At 40.4% G+C, this 21,332-nt stretch overlaps 2 protein-coding genes and 1 long non-coding RNA gene across 7 annotated transcripts in view; 2 read left to right on the plus strand and 1 right to left on the minus strand.

Annotated features, from left to right (window-relative positions):
• Positions 1-5,255, plus strand: LOC120324430. The gene is made up of 3 exons (XR_005565735.1): positions 1-36; positions 3,864-3,932; positions 4,981-5,255. It is a non-coding gene; the product is annotated as an uncharacterized LOC120324430 (long non-coding RNA).
• FAM210A (family with sequence similarity 210 member A) lies at positions 1,583-21,329 on the minus strand. 5 transcript variants are annotated; one of them, XM_027742944.2, is made up of 5 exons: positions 20,459-20,537; positions 8,368-8,491; positions 6,721-7,187; positions 4,481-4,592; positions 1,583-3,450 (listed from the first exon to the last, which is right to left on the minus strand). In XM_027742944.2, the coding sequence occupies exons 3-5, from the start codon at positions 7,161-7,163 to the stop codon at positions 3,184-3,186; spliced, it is 822 nt and encodes a 273-aa protein (XP_027598745.1). In that variant the 5' UTR covers positions 7,164-7,187; positions 8,368-8,491; positions 20,459-20,537; the 3' UTR covers positions 1,583-3,183. The 5 variants fall into 5 exon arrangements, with proteins under 5 accessions (XP_027598745.1, XP_039243023.1, XP_027598751.1 ...); XM_039387089.1 differs by lacking the exon at positions 20,459-20,537 and adding an exon at positions 21,296-21,329 and having other exon boundaries at positions 3,171-3,450; XM_027742950.2 differs by lacking the exon at positions 20,459-20,537 and adding an exon at positions 20,603-21,016 and having other exon boundaries at positions 3,171-3,450.
• The window catches only part of RNMT (RNA guanine-7 methyltransferase), a 17,438-nt gene continuing 17,263 nt past the window's right edge, over positions 21,158-21,332 (plus strand). Inside the window, exon 1 of the mRNA XM_027742936.2 lies at positions 21,158-21,230. The gene's annotated coding sequence lies outside the window, so the exon portion shown is untranslated. The remainder of the gene's footprint in view (positions 21,231-21,332) is intronic.

Genomic DNA, 21,332 nt, shown 5'->3' on the forward strand with positions numbered 1-21,332 from the left:
GTGTTACGTGTGAGGCCGGGAGCAGACAGAAGCATGGTAAGTTGCCAAAGCAGCTATTTCTCTGCTGTACATGAGGTGACAGATGCCTTAGTCCTGGTCTCACCAGACTGTTGAAGTTTTGCAGAGGTGGAGGGACCCCACCCCCACCCACCCCTCTAGGGCCTGAAGGACAGGTAAAAGTACAGCCCTGAGGATGCTGAGCTGACAGGGAAAAAGACAACCCCTGACAGCACTGACTGAATGGTCCTGTGGGCAATGGAAGGTGCTGCTGGGCTTCTACCTGGGCTTTTCACCTCACCAAGGACTCTTGGCACTCTGCTGGGCACTCCCTTGCTTGAGTCCCTTGTGGGCTGCCTCAGTGCCAGCTCTAGGTGCTGCAGCCAAAGTGTTTTGCTTTCCCAGGCCACGGCACCTGCTCCTCTGTGCTACCGAAGACACTCACTGATGCTGCTCCACCTTGAGTGACACTGCTGCCACAAGTGTGCCAACTTTGCTGGCTTGGGCACCAGTAAGAGAAGATCCTGTGTTGTCCCCAGGTTCCCCCTTCCTTACCCCAGCCTGGGCACACTGCCCCTCCAGCCATGCAGAGTCACACTAAGTCTTACTGTCACTAACAAGAACTGCACCCTAGTATTGTGGCACAACCTATGGAAATTAATTTATAAGAGAGATACAGGATGAAAGTCAACTTTATGCAATAGTTACAATTGCAGTGCAGCTGGGTACCCGCTGGGCACCCAATGGACCAACATTCATTCACTGGGGGGCCCAGGAACTCCCCAGCTGGTCTCTGCGCTAATGAGGCAATGCATTGATTCCAGATGAGGCCAATTTGAGACAAGCTCACCAGTACAACCAAGCATTTGACTAATTGTCACAAAAGCTCTCCAGGTCAGATTTTCAAAGCCCTGAAGATTTCCTCTCCCGCTTTGTACAGATCGATCCACGTAATTGTGTGCTTTGTTAATTGACATCCTGGGTGGAGGATGTGGCTGTCCCAGAAACTTAAGCTTGTTCATGCTGCAAAATTGACTGAACAGTACACAGAGGAAGCATTTGCCAATAGTCACTGGGAGCTGTTTCTGCAGATGCAGAAATGGTCATATAGGGCAGTCAACTGCACATAGCTTTTGAACTTAGCATTAGTAGTGATGGATCATGTAAGCACTGGAGTGGTCACTGGCCAGCTGGATGAGGGGAAGGGCAAGAAGAGGGGGGTACCCTGTGTAACAAACAAGTTCTAACATGCCTGATGGCTACAAACTCATCGTAGCACACCAAGGTGCCCCTGTGCAATCCCTGCCACATGCAAAGAAGAGATGGATCCTGTGAGCTGCATCAAGAGGGTCCCACATCTGGCCCCAGACTGAGAATGACCATGCAATATTATTGAGGCAGACTTCAGGCTTTGCAGGATTCTGCAGGACACAGGTAACACTGCCCCCAAAAGCAGAAAACCAGAAAAAATGCCAACAGCAGGAGAACGTGTGCATGGGGACAATAAGGAAAAGGACACCAAAACAGAAAAATAAAATAGCAACTCTTAACTCCAACCCTACAGTAGTACTTAGCATCATAAGAGTTCACAGAAATATTTTTTTTTAATAATGTTTATCAGAAACATGGCACTTTACATCTTTAGGTCACTGAATATACAATGATTATTCCTCACAACATCCCTGTGAGGTAGGCATTAGATTGCAGTTACTATTTGACATGTGGACAGAGGCAGAGAAGTATGTAATCAATCCTGCACAATTAAGTTAATGAAGCTCAACTCACTTAAACACGGAGAGGCCCTCAGTGACTTGAATGAAAACAGGACAGTGGGACAGAGCTGATAGTTCATCAGCTATATTCTTTTACTCTAGTCAATTACAATGCTCAGGGTCCAACTCTGTTGCTTCCCTCTAACCCCTGCAAAAAAGCACCTTTGGTTAAACAACATACACAGGCAGAGTTGCTACCAAGTGAGATCTGTAGTAGAAACAGGAAAAACACACTTTCAATTTAGCCTTGTTTGAGTAAGACCGAGAGAAGTCTGTCTGCCCAGTCGAATAGAACAGTTTCAACTTTAGTCCTTTATGACATCTCTGAGGCAGCATTTCAGCCTTCAGCTATGAATGTTTGCTTGACTTAAGAAAATCTAGGGGAAAAAAAAATTTGGTAGACTGTGATCACTGTCTCAAAAATCATGCTTATTTTACTCAAATTGTTCTACTGAAGTCTGAAGGATTTCTGAAACGTAGGAGGAACTCTTGGGTTTAAGTCTAACTTTCTATGTGTTTTAAAAGCCCCTTAGTACAGCAATTTCTCAAATAAACTTCTCTTTCAAGCTTTTTATTTGTTTCAAGAATGAAATAGAGCAGGTTTTTAAACTTTAACACAATAAACAAATCCTAGTTTTCAATATACAATTATTGATTAATTTCATTTAGTGATGTAAATCATCTTTAGGAAACAAAGTATACTTGACAGTATGGCTACTGTGATTAACTTATCTTCCTATAGCTTTCAGTTGAGATTTCTGAGAACATGCACTGTCCAAGAAAGATTCATAGTCTCAACCTGTAAACTATCATAGCCCAGCTGAAGTCAGTGTAGCCATTGTAATTCATTCTGGCTATCCCAGGATCAATCCATCGATTCCTTCATGTGCAGTATCAGTGACAATGGTCTGTCTCCAAGCTGAGAGATGATCACGATTGAAGAGGCTTGGGTCCACATACTCTAAAAACCTAAATATGTTGCCTTTCCCAATAGAGAAATCTTCATTCTCATTTAATGGAAGGTTCAGAGTCTAATGGAATAATGGCTGTGCACTACGATGGAAGAAGAATAAAGCAGTGGCTTTTGGCAGAAACCATCTCCATTTTGAGAAGCAGGGCGTGGAAAAAAAAAAGAAGAGGGAAGAGTAACTGTTAACACTATGACCAATGGACATATTAACTTCTAGCATGAGATTCACTTTTCCTTCTGTAAATTGAGATTTTGTCACAACCTCTCCCCCAGGGAACTTCAACCTTTAAATCCCCATAGCAATTGTAGTCTCCAGACAAAGTTAAAAAAACGAAAAAGAACAAAAAGAATAAAAAGAAAAAAAGCTCAGAAGTGCACTTTGCATATCCTGCCTCACAAAGGGTTAAAGTGCTGTTTGATATATCCAGAAATTAAGCATCTCTTCTACTCCTTTATTTTTTTAAATGAGACTTTATCTTTGGTTTCTTGTATCTTCTCCGTAATTTTATCCTTTGTTTCCTCCATCTTCTCTGTAATTTTATCCTTTGTTTCCTCCATCTTCTCTGTAATTTTATCCTTTGTTTCCTCCATCCTGTCTTGTAGATATTCCTTTACTGGTGGTGGTGTGGATATGTAGCCACTCTTACGTAGATATTTAACAGTGATGGATGTTCCTCCCAAAGTCACAGTGTATCTGGCAGGAGTTGCAATCTTAAAGAAATCAAAGAACACACTGCATAAATAAAACAGGACAATAACATACAGCAATAGGTATTTTAAACGTTGAACATTTATTTTGACCAGTGGCAACTTTTAAAGATATCTTCAATTTATATGAAAATAAGCCAATTTACAGAGCATCCTCCAGAAATGCATACCTTCTACTTAAAGTATCATTTTGACAGAGCCAGCAAGGGCATTAGATTTCCATTAAAAAAAAACCAACAAAAACCACCACCACACAAACCCTCCCCATGCAGCTTGTGGGACAAGCTTTAGGCATCTCAGAATGCAATTCAGAACAAACAGTATGTGAACACTGAGTTTCTTCCAACACTGTCAAATCTCCCAGCTATAACAACATCCTTATATTTAACCACATTTATTTATTGGTCTTCTTTTAGGCACAGGAATAATTGTGAAGAGTAGTATTTTCACATTTTGTTTGGGAAGAAAACCCCTTTAAATAACAGGTAAGAAGCACATCACATTTGTAAACAAAACAAATAGTGGTGTGTACAGCAAATACAATACCTTGTATACAGAGACTATGCACATATAAAGCAATAAAAACCCCCCCAAGCCTGAATGCAACTAATTGATTCAAACAGACAATGAAAGTACTTGACAGTGACGAACAACTAAGGTAGAAAGAGAAACTAGAGAATCCTCTAGGATAAAAATAACTGTACTTCTATCTGGAATTCAACGAGGTGTTTAGGCTTTACCTCTTTGTCCCTGTTAATTATGTCAGGGATACAGAAGAATAACTTAGTTGTAATTAAATCTCAGAGGGCACACAATAGTTCTGCAGTGAAGAAGTTATTTTAGAAATACATATAGACTCCTTGAAGGACACACAACACATACCAGCTTGCATGTGAATATTTTTACTACAAAAAGGAATGCTCAAGTATATGTAACTATCAAAGAAAGCTAATGAATTCTTTCTGCTGTAAATGAGCAAACCCTGTTTAGTTCACCAGGCAAGATTTAGAGCTTACGTACAAACTATACTTACTTTATACAATGCATATGCAGTTAGTGCATTTCCGCCCTGGGAATTTTTCAGGATGCTTGTTACGCTGTCTGGTAAGCCAATCAGCTCTAGGAATGGAACAACATTCACCCCACTATAAAAGAGAAAAAAGCTGGTAACTTGATTTGGAATTTGAAACCTGAACAGTTATTGAGAGCACTATTTCCATTCTTTAACTCTATTACACAAACTTTGTAATTTGAGAGCAAAGCGTTTTTTTCATCTAAGCAATATACTTACAGGATTTATATTTCTGAACAAATGGGCAAATTAATGTTCTTTTCAGCATTCCAAAAGGTGACCCATTTATATTATCCCTGTTGGGTTGAGTAGCTTCTAACTCACCTGTGTCCCAGTTTATGTTTGAAGGTAAGTAGATATAAAGGTGGTAAGATAGCTATTCAGGCTCCAGCTGTGCAGGCTCAATTTCATGTTCTGTTTTGCCTAAAATTAATTACTTTTTTTTCTTTTTAAAATTTCAGACAACATTCTCCATTGACTTTCAAATATATCAAACAAATGGAATGCGGCAAAGGAAGAGGAAACAATGTGTTATATGGACAAGACTTCAGGGGCTTTGTGCTCAGTTGCTCTCCCTTGTCAACATAAGGTGTTAAGATGGGTGGAGGGAGCTCTTATCACAATTTCTTTCTATTCGAAAGCCAGGAAAGCTAACATCAGCACCAAAGGAAAAAAAAAAGCCCATCTTTATATTACAGTAGAAAACTGTATACAGAAGTTATAGAAGACTTGAGTTTCCAATATTTAGAGATGCTGCATTATTAGTATCATTATCCATTTCTACCTAATAATTTAAGCCTTCTTCTGAGCATGCAGACGCTTTAGCATCAGGAACAATAACAGGCAGTAATTTACTAACAGTTACTAGAACCTAGAATCTGAAGGCCTATTGCCAGAGTAGAAAATGGAGACCTAGTAAGATGTGACAGACAGTACTAACCGTGCTGTTTCATAAACCGCCACTGTTTAGTCTCGTATCATGAGCAGTCATTCTGAAAGTTATTTTTCCACTTCAACAGGGTCCTGCTCTTCTGGCATGACAAACTGAAGCTTTGTTATAATTAGTTTCTAGTTAAATATTTGTTTTCCTCAGCCAAATACCTACTTTAGCAGCTAGCTTTAGAGTTTCAAGAAAAGTAATCTTCACTCTATATGAAATGTCTGGATGTAAGCATCAACCTGAATTCATCCAAAGCAAATATTTTTATAGCTCAAGACCTTTATTCCTCTGACATGAGCTAAATTTAGAATGACATTTGGATCTATAGCTCCCAGAAAGGGCAATTATGCCAGCTGGTTAGAGTAACTAAAACAAACACTTGTGCAGTAAGGCATTCTGATGTCAGTGTCCCATCCTTGCCACCACGAACTGTCCTTGTTTCACGCTTTCTATTATTAAATATACAACATTAGCAGTCCAGAGATAAACATTTGCTCATATTTAGCAAATTTAGCAAAACTATTTGCAGATGAATAAAACCTCTTTCATCTGAACTAGCAAACTAGCAGCTTATAGTTGATGTAGTGATGTTTTTCTAATAAATGCCATTTTCCAGAGCAGTATCTGGCCCATGCTATAACTAAAAGAAACTAAAATTAGAATACTTAATTTATCTTTTTTTTTTTCAACCACACAAATATTTAATTTCCAATTAAAAAGTCTGGCCCACAGTAGCAATTTTTTCAGTGGATGGTAGGAAAGACAGGAAACAGAAATAAAAAAGGAAAGGATATACATAGATTGTGAACAGCTAAATGAGGTTAATGATATGAAAATCCAGTGATGAGGGAAGACTGGGGATGAAGCAGGGAAGAAGTGGTGAAATACCCCGAAGTCCAACAGCAAAAAAAGAAAAGGTCTATGAAGATCTCACCTAATCAGGATTCCAAATCCCTCTCTTTACCTTTTAAGAGGTTACTAATAATTTCAGTGCTGTTTACATCCATGCATAATTCTGGGGAGATGAGCATTCCTTCAAACATTGGCAACACACTTGGTACACAGCAATAACTGGATGACAGCAGTATGTATGTGACACTCTCATGAACCCTATATACTTTCAATATTAACCTTATACTTTAGTTAAAATGTAGCCACATTTCCCCATTACGTGCAATAATAATTTATATGTCCTTTCACCTGTGAAAGTCAGTCTCAATTCAACCGTGGTATTGTGCATTGCAACAAAATATCAACTTACTTCATGGCTGCATAGTAAAAGGATCCAAACCATACAGTGGAAGTCAGAAGATGCACTGGAATCATGACTTTTCCATACTGTTTAAAAGTTTTCTTGAATCTCTGAACGAGACTAATTGATTTATCTTGTAATGGATCAGGATCTAAAGGATCTGACTCTGCAGGGCTCTGCTTGGGTGTATCAGTGGCCGAAGGCAAGGGATTTCTCTCTTCTTTGTGAGGAGTGTCTGCTGGCTGTGATGGAAAAGCAGTTTTCTTTGAGGCAAAGTGTGCTGCACCTGCATGAAGACATCGTTTAGGGGGGTCCAGTGCCAAAATCACTTTGCATCCCACATTAGACAACATGGACTGTCCTTTTAAGCACTGAAGGACAGTAGTGTGAGGAAAAAACCAACAGGTCCCATGCGCCAGCTGAGATGCACCATGTAATAGATTCCGCTGCATTCTGACAAACTGTCGACGAAGTTTCTAGAGAGAAGAAACAAGAGTAAACACGCTGCATTTCAATAATCTGATTTCTATTTGCTCCAAGGCCACTTGAAATTCTCAAATTTTAAATGGCTTTCTATTCGTCTGCTTAAAAAAGGGTTCCTTATCTTTCTTTGAAGAAATTGTTATCCTCCAGAGTCAAGGAAATAATTTTATATCTCGTTTCTTCAGCATTCTGAACTAAAATGGCCCCTTCACTTAATACACTCCTCACTGCTAAGATGCTCATTCTACTCTCTAAAAACACTTTTAGGTGTTTAGTGCTATCTACTGCTTCTCTCTACAGAATCTTGCACAGTTACTGAAAAGTCACACTTGAAACTTCACTTAGAGTACCAAGTGATAGCTTGAGTGATACTTTGAGCCTACATAAATGCAGTATAAACTCACTGAAGTGAGTGCAATCAAAATTAATTTTTGGTGTCAATACATTCTTAGTTTTGGTATAATTTTTCATGTTCCATACTATTTTGAACTAAAAGTTCATACAATTAAAAAATCCCTATGAAAGTAATTATTGATAATCAACCAATGTCTTAACAGTAACAAACCTAATTGTAACAACCTGACAGTATACATCTATCAGGAAGGAGGAAGGTACTGTTGAATATTATGCATTAACATGAGCAAAACTGAACTGAAATTTTCCAAATACTACAATGCAAAGAATATTTTAATGGTTTAACTTTATGATTTTGAATACTTACCAGTTACTCACAAAAGTTCAAAGAACTACTGAGAACTTCCCCACAAAGAAAGTCGGCATGCATAGACAACAAGAAGTAATTTTTCCCCCAAAAAATGCATACTGTGAACTAGTGAATAAAATATTCTCTCTTTTCCTTTATACAATGACTGCAAGTTACAGAACTAACTTTCCTTCCCTCCAAAAAAAAAACACCAGTGACACTAATTGATGTAACAAATGCCAACTAAGTTAGTTATATTACAAGTTTTGAATTTTCTATTTTTACTTGTCATAACATTCAAATCATTCAAATTTAATTAAAACTTCATATCTGCTTCCCCTTCTCTTGTAGCTTTAGGTATGTTTCAGTCAGGTGCTTTGATAGTGAATTTGTCTAGGCTGCTGAAAATGATCAATAATTTATAACATAGGCAGAAGTTTGAAAAAAACCAAACCTGAAATGATACATACCCTTTATTACTTTCCAGGTATGCAACAAGAAAAGTACGCAAAGGTTTGTATCTTCAAAAAGTTGCAACTCTTCCACTAGTTCCCCACCTTTCAAATATATGTCTTCAACACATTGATGACTCTGCTGAAGTAAAAAAAAAAAAAGGCACATTTAGAGAAATAGCAACAACAGCAAACTAACAGTATGAAGATTTTTGGTCAGCCTGAAACCTTGCTTACCGAAGAAGTTATGGTATAAATTCATCTTTGAATACTGACATGCTAATGGGAGATTTTTTTCTGTATAACTGAGAAGTTCCTCAGCTGTGAATTACTGTTCTCTTCCAAGAGAGGAAAGTTTCATAATACAAATGCATCTGTTGGAACATTCCTGACTGTTTTCTAGGTATTTTTATGTTATTGTTGTGCTTGAATTAACTGCAATTACTATAATTACAATGTTTGATGTGAGAAAAAGTGGAATGGTTTCAAACTCCCTGGGCACCTTTACCTTCTTTGTGAAGGACAGAAAGCCACTTTTGTTGAACTTGTACTAACAGGAGGTACTGCATCAATAGGGGAAAGAGGAATTTGTGTCTCTATGTAAGGAAGCTGCTACTCAGTCCTGTTATGAACTCAGTGGGAATCAAGAAGTGCTGCTACTTACGGAGCAATAAATCAGCTACAGGTACTGGCTCTCAACGAGTCAGTCTTCTGTAGGGCTTTACTGGAAGGAGCAACTGCTTGTAATATCTCTTGTTTTACAAGAAGCAGAGATTCTTGCTGAGTTCTTAAATCCAAATGCAATTGCTTCTCAAAACAAGAAGTAGTGAAAACACTCAGCAAAACTCAAGTGTTCAGATGGCACTCTGCCATATGCCAACTACTTTTACTGATTTATAGAAATTATAACAACAAACTTGAAGATGACAACTACATTCCTAGCCTATTGCCACTCACACTTCTTTTCTGAGGGATAACACTCTCCAGAGAGAACTCTTTTCCCCTCTCACTAATAGCACACAACACTGAGCATCTGCCCTAAGAAGATTTTCACAATATCCAGCCAGCAGACTCAGTAAAGGATACCCATCTATGGGAACCTGGGAGCTCTTAAGTCAGACTTCCACTGTTCACCTACTTTCAGTGGATGGTACCTCATTGAAAAATACCTGTACTAAACAAGCTTTGAGAACGGTCACCATGCAGCATGGGGGAAACCATGCTGAGCACTCTGATTTCGAGTCATAAACATTCCAGCAGCCTTGGCAGAACATCATTCTTCTGTACAGGACCAAGAAACTGAAAAGCATTTTTTCCATTCTATGTAGTGTATATACAGTAGCACTTCTCAAGGCACCATTTCTAGGCTTTGCTGTCCAGCACCTATTGAGAGCACAAAATTAACACTGTGTAACACCTCTGACTCACTGCAGTGGCTGCAGAACACTGGGGTATGAAATGGCTTCCATTCTCCTTAGTGTGAAGGAGCAATGGGTCACCACTATGTGTTCAATGCTCACTGGTCAGTACTAACACAGTTGTAAATGAATTTCAAGGCCTTTGCTCACAGAGTTACATGCACCATATAAGACCTAAAAATAGAACGACACCAATGGCTTTAAAGCAGAGCTTCCGGGGCTATTACAAGACTTGCCATGCCACCTTTTTTTTTGGTTCTTATATCCTCAGATGGACTTGAAACTCATTAATTAGTTTTTTTACTCCATGATGCATGACCTGGCTGGTCAAAAAGGAAGGTTTTGTAACCATCTAAAGTAGATCCTGAAAAGGTTCTGCACCTTGTATGCACAGATAGTACAGTTCTAGCTAATATTCTGAGTAACAGTTTACTTTAAAAATGTGGAGAAGAAAAATACCTTGATATATAAGAAAAGGTTAAGATATGATAGTGCTTATGTTTTAGAGAATAAAAGAAAACATGCTTTTTGAACCAAGGTTAGAATTTTCCTAATGATCTTACTGTGATTCATAGGTACGTGCTTTGCTTATCTAAATTAACAAAGGAGAGAATTTCTGAAGCGTCAATACATTCACGATTACACTGCCATCCAGAAGCACTGCAAGACTAAAGGAGGGAAGTATTATAATGGTTACAGGAAAGGCACATGAACAAAATAACAGATTAATATAACGTATACTCTGTAAATTGATTTTAAAGAAACAAATATTTTTAAAGGGGTGATGGGTGCAGCTGCTCAATTGTAATATTTTAATTACTTGGCTCAACAATGCAAACAACTCTTAAAGAGGACAGAAAAAGTGCACAATAAGTTTGGTTGGAAGTTGAAATAAATATGAAACTAGCTCTTTCATCACTCTAAAACATGAAGTAGAAGCTCCAGACACCAAGGTAGAAAAGCATCTTGTCTGTGGCATAAGAATTTGGGGGGGACAGAGGGGATGCAGGGAGAATGGGGCTTTAAAGCCTTTTAGATTTCTATATTAGTTTTCTCTTAAAAATGCCACAAAGGAATAAAATATTATGTCTAAGGACAAATATAGCTTTTCTCTGCTCCTGAATAGATACTAGTTAGCCAAACCATGAAACGATATACAAACACTTGTGGGATAAGGTCTCCTCTTCAGCACTGTCATATCCCTGCTACCTATTTACTAGTATCTCCAGCTGGCTGTGAACTGAGCTGTAAAGATCTTGGCTGTTCAGGCCAAACTCCTGGTTGGGATTCTTGGACGTTCATTTAGTTCCTGAAGGTACCTCTGTCTCATGGCAGGCTGTTTAAAAGGCCCCTGAGAAAAGGGAGTGCTCTAGTGACCTCTTAAGGAAAAGTATAGATTAACTTCTCATTACAATGCTGGAGGTTTTGTTTAACAACCTTTGCTACTTCTGTTTTAATTTAGGTCAGCTTTGGCATAAATCTGATATACTGCAGGAGCACGCTAGCTCTTGCATTTACTCTACTTTCCAATGATAACTAGGAAAAAGATATTAGACTTGCTTTTTGTTCCTGAGGACAACAAAAGTTCAGGATCTTTTAACGCCACAAAGCTGGCCTACGTGACTATCACAGTCATCGGCTTCGGATGTATTGGTAACATTTTATCCAAAAAAGATACAGGGGATCTTTGGAAAACACAGAACTAACAAGCCTGGCCCATATAGGTACAGCAGAGGTTGCTGTGGATCTGCTGTTGGAAAGAGGAATCATGCCAGAGATGCTGTCAGATGAAATTTTCATCAGGATAATTTGTATAATAACAGGTACCCTGTTACAATTAATGTTTTATGACCTACCAGAGACATTAAAATAGAAGAATGGGAGTGGATATAAGATGGCAAAAACCTTAGTGTAAGTTCTTTTGTAAAAGAGGTCAGAAAGCATCTGAGGGAATTGAGGGCATAGTATATATAGAGAACACTGGTTTATATTCTCAATTAGACTAGAAACACTCTGGACATAATATGTAAATATGGATGACTTTAAAGCATTTTCACTTGTTTTGTTACTATTTAAAAAAAGAACATTAATTATACCACAGGAGAGTTCCCAATGAAAAACCATGAGCTTTTTTCACTCCCAAGGCACCCTTCTATGAAACCAGAGAATTAATTTACATTCTTGTCATTTTTAGTGCAAAATCAAGAAAACTTTGAGGGTTATGTGTGGCAGACAGAGAAGAATTTTGAAAGGAAACAAACCAAGTTTTCAGAAATCCTTTTCAACTCATCTTTCAGACTGCATAAAAAGCAAATACAGAGATCTCATCCAAGCAGCAAAGTTTAATAAATAACCCCATTGTAATGCTTACTTTTTTACGAAATATAATAAGAAAAATCAAAGTTTGTTTTCAGATTTAAATTGTTCTTTTCAAGAACTTATTGACAGTATATTAAATAAAAAAAAAAACCATCTTGCCAAGCTTATAAACCAAAATAATAAAACCACAATGGAACTGAAAACATACATGGTTTGCCTAAAAATATGGGAACACATTTTAAAATCACTGTAATACTAGTGCAACACATGCAAAGCATATTTTTTCTTAAACTCAATGTAAAATATAACTATAAAACTCTTGGTAAATGCAATGTGTCTGCATAGCATGCAGTCACTAACCATGGACAGGAAAACGGCAGCATATAGGGACTTTTTAGGCTTCGTAGTAGTACTTGGAGTGTATGAATGAACATGATTTAGAATTCGTATTTCAACCTTTACTACTTTTGCAGTGTCTGTTATTCATTCTAAACTAAGAAACTTGCTTTTAATTTGAAGTTTGGGCATCACTAGCTGCGTAGTTTTGTCTGCCATTCAGAACTATCTAAAAAATATAACACCATATTTTAGGTTAAAGGGAGTAATGCAAAATAAATCATGGTGAAATTTATTTAAATCTTGGTAAAAAATCATGTTAAAACAAATGAAGAGTAAACCCTTCCAGACAAAAGACTCTAAAATATTAGCTCCGCCCTACCTCTATCATATCTAACCTCTATAATATCTTCACTTAATAAATGCTATGCTATATTTTTTTAATCATATTACTGATTTTGCTCATATTACTAAATTCAATAGTGATATAAGTGGAGAGAAGCCAACAACTTTTTTACCCTTATTTTATCTAAACTACTCTTGTTCTTGTTAAAACAAACTTACCAAAGTCAAGAAAGTAGAATAAACCCTCACAAGGTCCTTGCACACAGAACAATCTTTACTACTACAATCTTCTGACACTCAAGTATTAAAAAGGACAACAAGAAGTTGGGTTAGGAAAAATGAAAGATCTTGTAGACGTGTATAAAGTCTGAACATTGGATTCAGAAGACAAAGCAGGAGAACCTAATGCAATGCCTGTGTGTTGAATTATACATCTGGAATGCTAAACAGAAGCCTTAATAGTTGATCTGCATCCAGTCAATACGCCAGGAAAGTCTGTTTTCCTCTGTGTTGGAAAGCATTAGATCTTAAACTTGCATGTAGCTAACCATTATATGAAAGTGTGAATGCTCTCTCTCAAAGGCTTCTAAAAGAAAGTATCTCAATCCTTTCATTTGTAGTGCTTTCTGCTCTTCAGAACTGTGTTTTTAATAACTGGTGCTATTACATCTGTTAACTCTAGTTTTCCTGCTTTGCAGTGCTATGCTGGTTCCTTGGTTCACAAGTTCCATCCTGCCCTCTACTGAATTTTTGTGTAAGTACAACTCAGAGTGGTACTACAAAAGGTCTCTACTTGCTATGATTCCTTCCAACAAGTGTAAATTTGCTGGCTCATCCTCAGAATGTAGGTACATGTCAAGGAAAGGAGAAAAACTTGCTTTTTAAAGTGCTATATGATTTGGATTTTTTTTGTCCATTCGTCACTCTGCAGATGTTTGCAATAAGCAAGTTAGAGAAGTTATGCCTATAGACTTTAACTAAGCTTAAAAATAGGCATATATATCTATGATAAAACAAGGTAAAAAAATCCTTTTGTTAGTTCAAAGCAGGGACTGTATTCATGCGCTTCTTCACACAACCTTTCACTTTGGGCTAATGATCAAAATAAGATCCAATTCTCTCTACTTTCTATTCTACTCGTGGGTAATAACTCTCAATCCTAACAGCCTCTTTCATCCTTGTATCTCCCAAGGTATCACTAGTTCATTACCCTCAAAACACTTGTGTTTTTCTGTCAGAGGGTTTTTAACCACAGAGGCCTTGACATGGCAAGGGTCATGTCAAGGGGCATGTGTGTGGGGCATCTCTGTAATGCTGTGGTTTAGAAAGCAGTGGAAAGTTTCTACTGAATAACTAAAGGGAGCTGCAAAAGGTCCTTCATATAAGCAAGCCTCAGGTCTGCAGTTTCCTGCATATGACTGAACTCTCTCAGAAAAAAACCCCAAACAACCCACAATGGAACTGATAAGGGGTTAGACACTAAAATACACAGATCAGTTTTCTTCACTTCTCCAAAACATTGTTTGAGAATCTCTTAGGATCCTCCCTTGCAATAGTACACTGAATTTTGACAGATTCCTCACCTTCAGCTTTTATTGAGCATCTCAAGAGTTCTGACTCTACATTTTAACACATGCTGAAACACACTAGAAATATGGTTATTAGTTCTATGTTCAGAGTTCAGATACTTCTTTTATCAAGTTCTGCTCTCTCTTGTTACAAAGTTCAGAGCTGCTGTGCACATCTCTTTTCACTAACAGAGCCACCGATTGATAACAGAGTCAAAAGGTTACAGACAAAAACTGAACTCCAGCTTGCTCAAGACTTCCTGCTACTCGTAATTCGGATTCTAGTAGCCAAGCTCATTTTTTAATTCATAATTTTTCCAGTCACTCAGCACTTTACTGACATATACAATTTAAATTACAATATTTAATTCAAACAGCTTCTGTAATTATAATAAAATATTTATTCCTGAACAGTGTAATGAAACAACTGAAGACACACTGCAGATACAGTGACTTTCAACAAAACAAATTGTACTAACACATATAAAGTTCAGCCTTTTTGACCAGAGGTATTGGGTTTGTGCAGCAAGGTTCTGCTAGAGGGGTGGCTACAGGGATGGCTTCTCTCAGAAGCTGCCAGAAGCTTCCCCCATGTTTAACAGAGCCAATGCCAGCCAGCTCCAAGACAGACTTGCTGCTGGCCGAGGCTAAGCCCACCAGGGATGGTGGAGGTGCCTCTGGGATAACATGGTTAAGAAAGAATGAAAAAAAAATTGTTGTACAGATGTAACTGCGGCCAGAGAAGAGAGGAGTGACAATATGCAAGAGAAACAGCCCTGCAGACACCAAGGCCAGCGAAGAAGGAGGGGGGAGGAGGTGCTCCAGCTGCACCAGCTGAGCCCGTGGTGCAGATGGATGCCTGAAGGAGGCAGTGACCCTGTGGGGAGCCCACGCTGGAGCATGTTTGCTGGCAGGACTTGTGACCCTGTGGGGGATCCATGCTGGAGCAACCTGTTCCTGAAGGACAGCATCCCATAGAAAGGGACCCACACTGGAGCAGTTAATGAAGAACTCATGGGAAGGATTCACATTGGAGAAGTGTGTAGAGGACTGTCTCCCATGGGAGGCACCCCATGCTGTGGCAGGGTAAGGAGTAGCAGAGAACGCGTGATAAACTGACCATAACCCCCATTCCTTGTCCTCCTGCACGGCCGGGAGGGGGAGGAGATAGACAACGGGTGGTAAAGTTAAGCCTGGCAAGGAGGGAAGGGTGGTGGAAAGGTGTTTCTAAGATTTGTTTTACTTCTCATTATCATACTCTGATTTGATTGGTACTAAATTCAATTAACTTCCCTAAGTTGAGTCTGTTTTGCCTTTGACAGTAACTGGTGAGTGATCTCTCTCTGTCCTTAACTCACCAGGCTTTTGCCATATTTTCTCTCCTCTGCCCAGACAAGGAGGGGAGTGATAGAGCAGCTTTGGCGGGCACCTGGTAACCACAGAGTAAGATCTTAGGTATTCAAATACTTTATCTTGACTAATTGTAAAAGGCATTTATTAGGAATATCCTTAAACTTAGATCTTAGAATCAGCTTTGTACAGCCTTCTGCCTCACCTTTCATGGTGACTACCAAATCTGTTTCTTTTCTAGTCTTGATAAATGCCACTTTTGCCATCTTGGAACATTACAGGTCTTGCCGCACTGGTTTTTTTCCCTTCATAACCCAACAGCAATCAACAGTATTGTCTGTAATACTATATTAAATGCAAATCATATTATGTAATAATTTTATAAAACACTTAAAACAACAACCCACACCAAGTACCAAGTCTTTCACTCATCAAATTTGCCCAAAATGCTTCTAAGACTTCCAAAAGACATCCTCAAGGAAAAACTACAAAGCCTTACAATTAGAAACAAAACGGGAATAAGAGTAAACCAGCATGAAACTGGAAAAAACATCCCAGCTTTCACAAGAACAGAGCTCACAGTGGAAGCAATAGGTTCAAGATTTTTTTCTTTTATTCTCACACCACATTTATTTCACATTTTCAAACACTGAAAAGCTGTCATTTTTCCCAGCAAAAAATACAGAACGTTCATCTTTCAGCAGAATTACTGTTGGCAGACATTCACTTCCAGTATAAATCTTTTCTAAATATTCAAAGTAAGTGTTGAATTCTCTGTTGTGAATTCAAACTTCTCCATATGGGGAAATATGTGCAGTATCAATCAGAATATCTTGAAAAATTATGTGTGAAGAGGCTGATCATAACATTTACAGAACACACACACACACACATGCTCAAAACTACACTCTTCATCTAATTTTCAGTAAATGCTATTCCAACATGTCTACAAATGGATGTGAACAGTTCTTATGAAAGAAGTACTATTTCTGTTAAGGTCGTGATCCCCGAGGGGCTAAACCTTCTTGCCCGCTATTCCGTTGACTGCCTTACACAGTAGCTTTTGAATAGAGGACTTGCAAAAACCAAATGACAGCATCTCCAAGTGTCTGAAAGTGCATCAGACTCAGAGAGCTGTGTCTTTACACCAGAAGGAGCTCTGATGGGACTTTAGTAATGAGACCCTAATAACATTTCTACTCATAGTCTGAAGTAGCAGCTTTACTACATTGCTGAATTCAGACTGAGAAAGGAATCCCGTTTCTGCAACACTGCAACCTTTGAAAGTACATTGCATTCTGCCAGATGTCACCAACAAAGTCCAAGGCTTGTGTTTCGCACAGAAACATCCCTCATCAGAATGTACTATCCTATGGCCTTACATAGCAGGAAACAAAAGATGCCATCTATTTTAACATCAGCAAAGCCAATTTTTAAATCCACAAAATATTAAGAGCAAGTAATTAACTGTCTGGCACATGCTGCGGCTAAGCACTACCGCTGCAGTTAAAAGGTAAGTGCCACCACATCCTACTAAAATCTTCCACCAGCTACTTTTGGGAGACTCACAGAACTGCTGTGAAGACCCTCACATATTTTTATTCATAACCAATAAAATTCATCCATTGGAAAAAAAGCTACTGCTTTGTTTTATAATTTGTTCATGAGCACCTGACTGCATTAAGCACCATTCCCTTTCCTCATCCCCCTCTTCAAGGACAGACCATGCAAGTTCTAAAGAGCTGCAGGGGATTGTCTGCTGCAACACTCTACAAAGCCACAATCACAGCCACACAGCTTCTTGTTTTGTTCATATAAGAACTGTCACACCTGGTCAAGGTCTGTTCTCGAACAAGATAAAATGGTAGATCCAGGTAATTAAAATTTATAGCCCACCTAAGAGTCACTTTCGTTTTCTGATGTGCACAACCAGAATAAGACCTCGTTTTATGATTCAGATGAATTTGTTTAGAAGAAGCAGCATCACGTCTGGAAACACAACAAAATATTTTCATTTTTTTCTGTTGAATCATACACTGGGTAGCTACTTTGAAGAGGATGAGGGGAAAACTGAGTGCTGGAAGGCACTGGAGTAGAAAGGATTGGAGATATTTAGAGGAAACACAAAGTTCCAACCAGAGTGAAGTTCTGTTGTATAATCCCAGTGCCTTAAAGGAGACAGGGCTTCTGTCCTTAACAGACAAAAGTGGGAGGACAGACATAAATAGACACACCAATCTGGCCTGCTAACACCTGGTTAAACCGTAATTTTCCTGACAGTTTGAAGTGATACATTTTTGACTTAATATGGGTAAAATATGTTGGACTTAACACATTTATACTGGTACCTTCAAGACTGAACCTAATTTAGGAAGGTAGAATCACAACAGATCATATGGATTTTTTAACTGAATAGTAAGTTTTTACTCTTACTGGAATTTTTGTATAGTGACAGGGACATATGTTTTTTAGAGGTATCATGACTCAAGACTTAAGAAAAAGTCCTGTAATTTCAGCAGTTCTTTTGTTGTTGTTATTGCCATACTGCACAAATAATTTGTTTCAAGTCAAAGAATCTACTAGAGGTATATCAGAGTAATTAAGAATCCCTGACCCCAAGTTTGATTCTTTATCTAAACTGTTGGAACTAGGTAGTTACCTATCAGCATATCAAGGCAAAATCTTTTTGGTCTATTGTAATGACACTTGACTGTCCAGGGGGATTTCAATTGTGTTTTGGGACCAGGCCTCAGTTCTTTCAGTGATTTTATTCCATTCCTAATACTGAAATATTGATGATTGATGATGAATTTGCTTCACCATTCAACTTTCAAAATAATTTCACCTTCAACTATCTGGGTTCACAATGTATCAACATTATAAAGAACTCTGTTGGATCATCCTTCGAATCTGCAAGACTAACTGACTAAAAGGAATTTGTTGGATTCAATTAGCAGTTTTACATTCTAAAAATCAGTGATCTTCCTGTTTTTGTCATTAAATTTGTTGGGACCATATCTTCAAGACCAGACAGAACTCCCTACAGATCCAGAAGTGTGCCAAGATACAAATTGAGGGCTCTTATCTGAGATTAGGGGACATTGAGAATTCCCTGTCTTGCAAAAACAAACTTCAGTTTCTTAGTGACACCTACAGAGCTAGGTCAGCTAACCTGCAGAAAGGATCATCTACAGCAGGAGAATTATACAGAACCTTTTAAAAAGGTTCGATCAAATCTTTTCTCACCAGCTGCCATAGGCTCTGAAGCAGACCAGCAGACAGTCACATCAGACAAATCTTTAACTTCTTACATTTCTGACATGAATTTGCCTACTCAGTTTTTGCCATGTGTCAGCCACCTGATATCCACCTAACCAAATTATCAAATTTTTTTTTTCACTCCCTGATCAAAGTGCTTCTCACACAGCAAATGCTGCCACAGAGGCCAGTCATACCCTTTTTACCTGAAGCAGCCCTTGAATAGAAAAGGAGATAAATACCTGCTGTCAAGCCCACAGGAGATGGCTGGTGGGGACATGTTATCCTCTGTGCATGCAATTCCCACATAGGAGCAGCTGCAAGTCATATAAGCTGGTAGTACAGGCAGCAAAACACATTCCAAATGAGGAACCTTCTCCCTATCTCTTCCCAAAGCAGTAACACTTTGAAAATCATTTTACGTTTATACTTGTAACAGCAATGACATCTTGGGGATTAGATAAATTGAGGAACACTTTCAGTTTAAGAACTGACTTTGGTAAGAAATTCTAGGATACTTCATGTACTACTGTCCAAAGTAATATTTTCTCTTTTGGGACAGTTAGTGGAGGACATTTCAGAAATGGACATAAGTCAGGCTGAACATGTAGTTTGTAATACCTGACATAAACCCACTTAACAGCCTTAACAAAAATTCTGATGACTTCTCAGTCCAACTCCCTGGATATAGTTAATGATCAGAAGCAGATTACTAACAAGAACCATAACTAACATCAAACAATAAAACACTTATACAGCCACTTCAGTCTAAAAAGCCAAGACACAGACAGATCATGGGAGAGAACCCCTCTATGGGGCACAATCCACCTGCTGCCCTTCAGTGGTACCATGGAATCATGGAATATCCTAAGCTGGAAGGGAACCCACAAGGATCATCGAAGTCCAACTCCTGGCTCTACAGAGGACACCCCAAGAATCACTCCATGTGCCTGAGAGCACTGTCAAAACTTGTTGAACTCTGGCAGGCATAGAGCCGTGACCCCTTCCCTGTGGAGCTTGTCCCAGTGCTCAACCACCCTATGGGCAAAGAGCTTTTTCCTACTGTCCAACCTAAAGCTCCCCTGACACAGGTCCAGCCGTTCCCTCGGGTTCTGTCACCAGAGAGCCGAGAATGGAGCCGGCCCTCCGCTGCCCTTCGTGAGGAAGTCACGTAACAGCCCGAGATCCCATTCCCCAAACCCACTCCTTCCCACTCTGATGCCGCAGCAGCAGCAGCCCAACACGGAACAGCCAGGCCCCTCGGCTCTGTATTTACAGCTTCATCTTTCTATCAACAAACCAACCTCCCACCCCGCTTCTCGTGTCGCGGCCGACATCTCTCGCCGCCGGACAAGACGGAGTCGGCAGAGGGCAAGCAGCCGGGAGGGAGACGCGGGCAGCACAACTCCCCTACCAGCCCGGGCGGGGGGGGGGCCGCCGAGTCCCGCCGCTCCCTCCCTCTCTCCCCACCCGTTCCCATTCCCATTCCCGCTCCCGTCCCTGCCGCGCGGGTACCTCGTGCCGGGCCCCCGCTGCTCCTCAGGGGCCCCGTGACGGTTCCACGCGGGCCGCTGCCGTCACACACACACACACCGCCCGGGCCCCCTCCCCTCCCGCCCGCCCCGCGCAACGTGCGGCAGCGCCCGTCCCCACCGTCACCTTCAGGCCCTGCGGCGGCCCCGCCTGCGCAGGCGCCGGACCCGCCCCCTCCCGCACGGCCCCCTGGGGCCCGTAGTCCCTGTGCCCCGGCGCGGGCTCCGCCGCCTCTCGTGGGACCGTCAAGGCTGGAAGACACCTTTGGGATCACCCAGTCAAACCGTCCGCCCGGCCCTGCCACTGTAATCCCTAAACCATCATAGAGCGGCAGATCCTGACGCCTCTTACAACACCTCCAGGGACAGTGATTCCACCACCTCCCTGACCAATGCCTGACCACACTAACAGTGATTTTTTTTTTCCTAATATCAAATCTGAGTCTCCCCTGTCTCAGCTTAAGGCCATTTTCTCTGGGCCTCTCACTGCAGGCACGGCAGAACAGACCGGCTCCCGCCTCACTGCACCCTCCTTTCAGGGAGTTGTAGAGAGCGACGAGATGCCCCTGAGCCTCCTTTCCTGCGGGCTAAACACATGCAGCTCCCTCAGCCGCCCCTCACGGGTTCCCCAGGGTACACCGCGCGCGCGCAGCGCCGTGTTTTCCCACTCCTTCCTTTCATCCCTTCCCCCGCTCCATCCCCCGGACGTGACGCTCGTCACTTCCTCAAACAGGGATGGCGGAGCGCTGGGCCGGGTGAGTGCCGGGCCTCCCTCCGTCTCTCCCTCCCTCCCTCCCTGCCTGCCTGCCCCCGGGCGGACCCGCGGCGGTGCCCCGGGTCGGGCGGGGTGAGCGGGG

The sequence above is a fragment of the Pipra filicauda genome, unplaced genomic scaffold, assembly GCF_003945595.2.
Source record: "Pipra filicauda isolate LSUMZ 115617 unplaced genomic scaffold, ASM394559v2 scaffold52_size3558583_pilon, whole genome shotgun sequence".
Taxonomy (NCBI): Eukaryota; Metazoa; Chordata; class Aves; order Passeriformes; family Pipridae; genus Pipra; species Pipra filicauda.

Coding starts and splice junctions, on each gene's coding strand:
- FAM210A (XM_027742944.2), bottom strand. CDS start 7,163: ATGCAGCGGAATCTATTACATGGTGCATCTCAGCTGGCGCATGGGACC. Junction 4,593..6,720: donor TTTTACTATGCAGCCATGAA/GTAAGTTGATAT, acceptor TCTCTTTTATAG/TGGGGTGAATGTTGTTCCAT. Junction 3,451..4,480: donor CTGCATATGCATTGTATAAA/GTAAGTATAGTT, acceptor GATTTCTTTAAG/ATTGCAACTCCTGCCAGATA.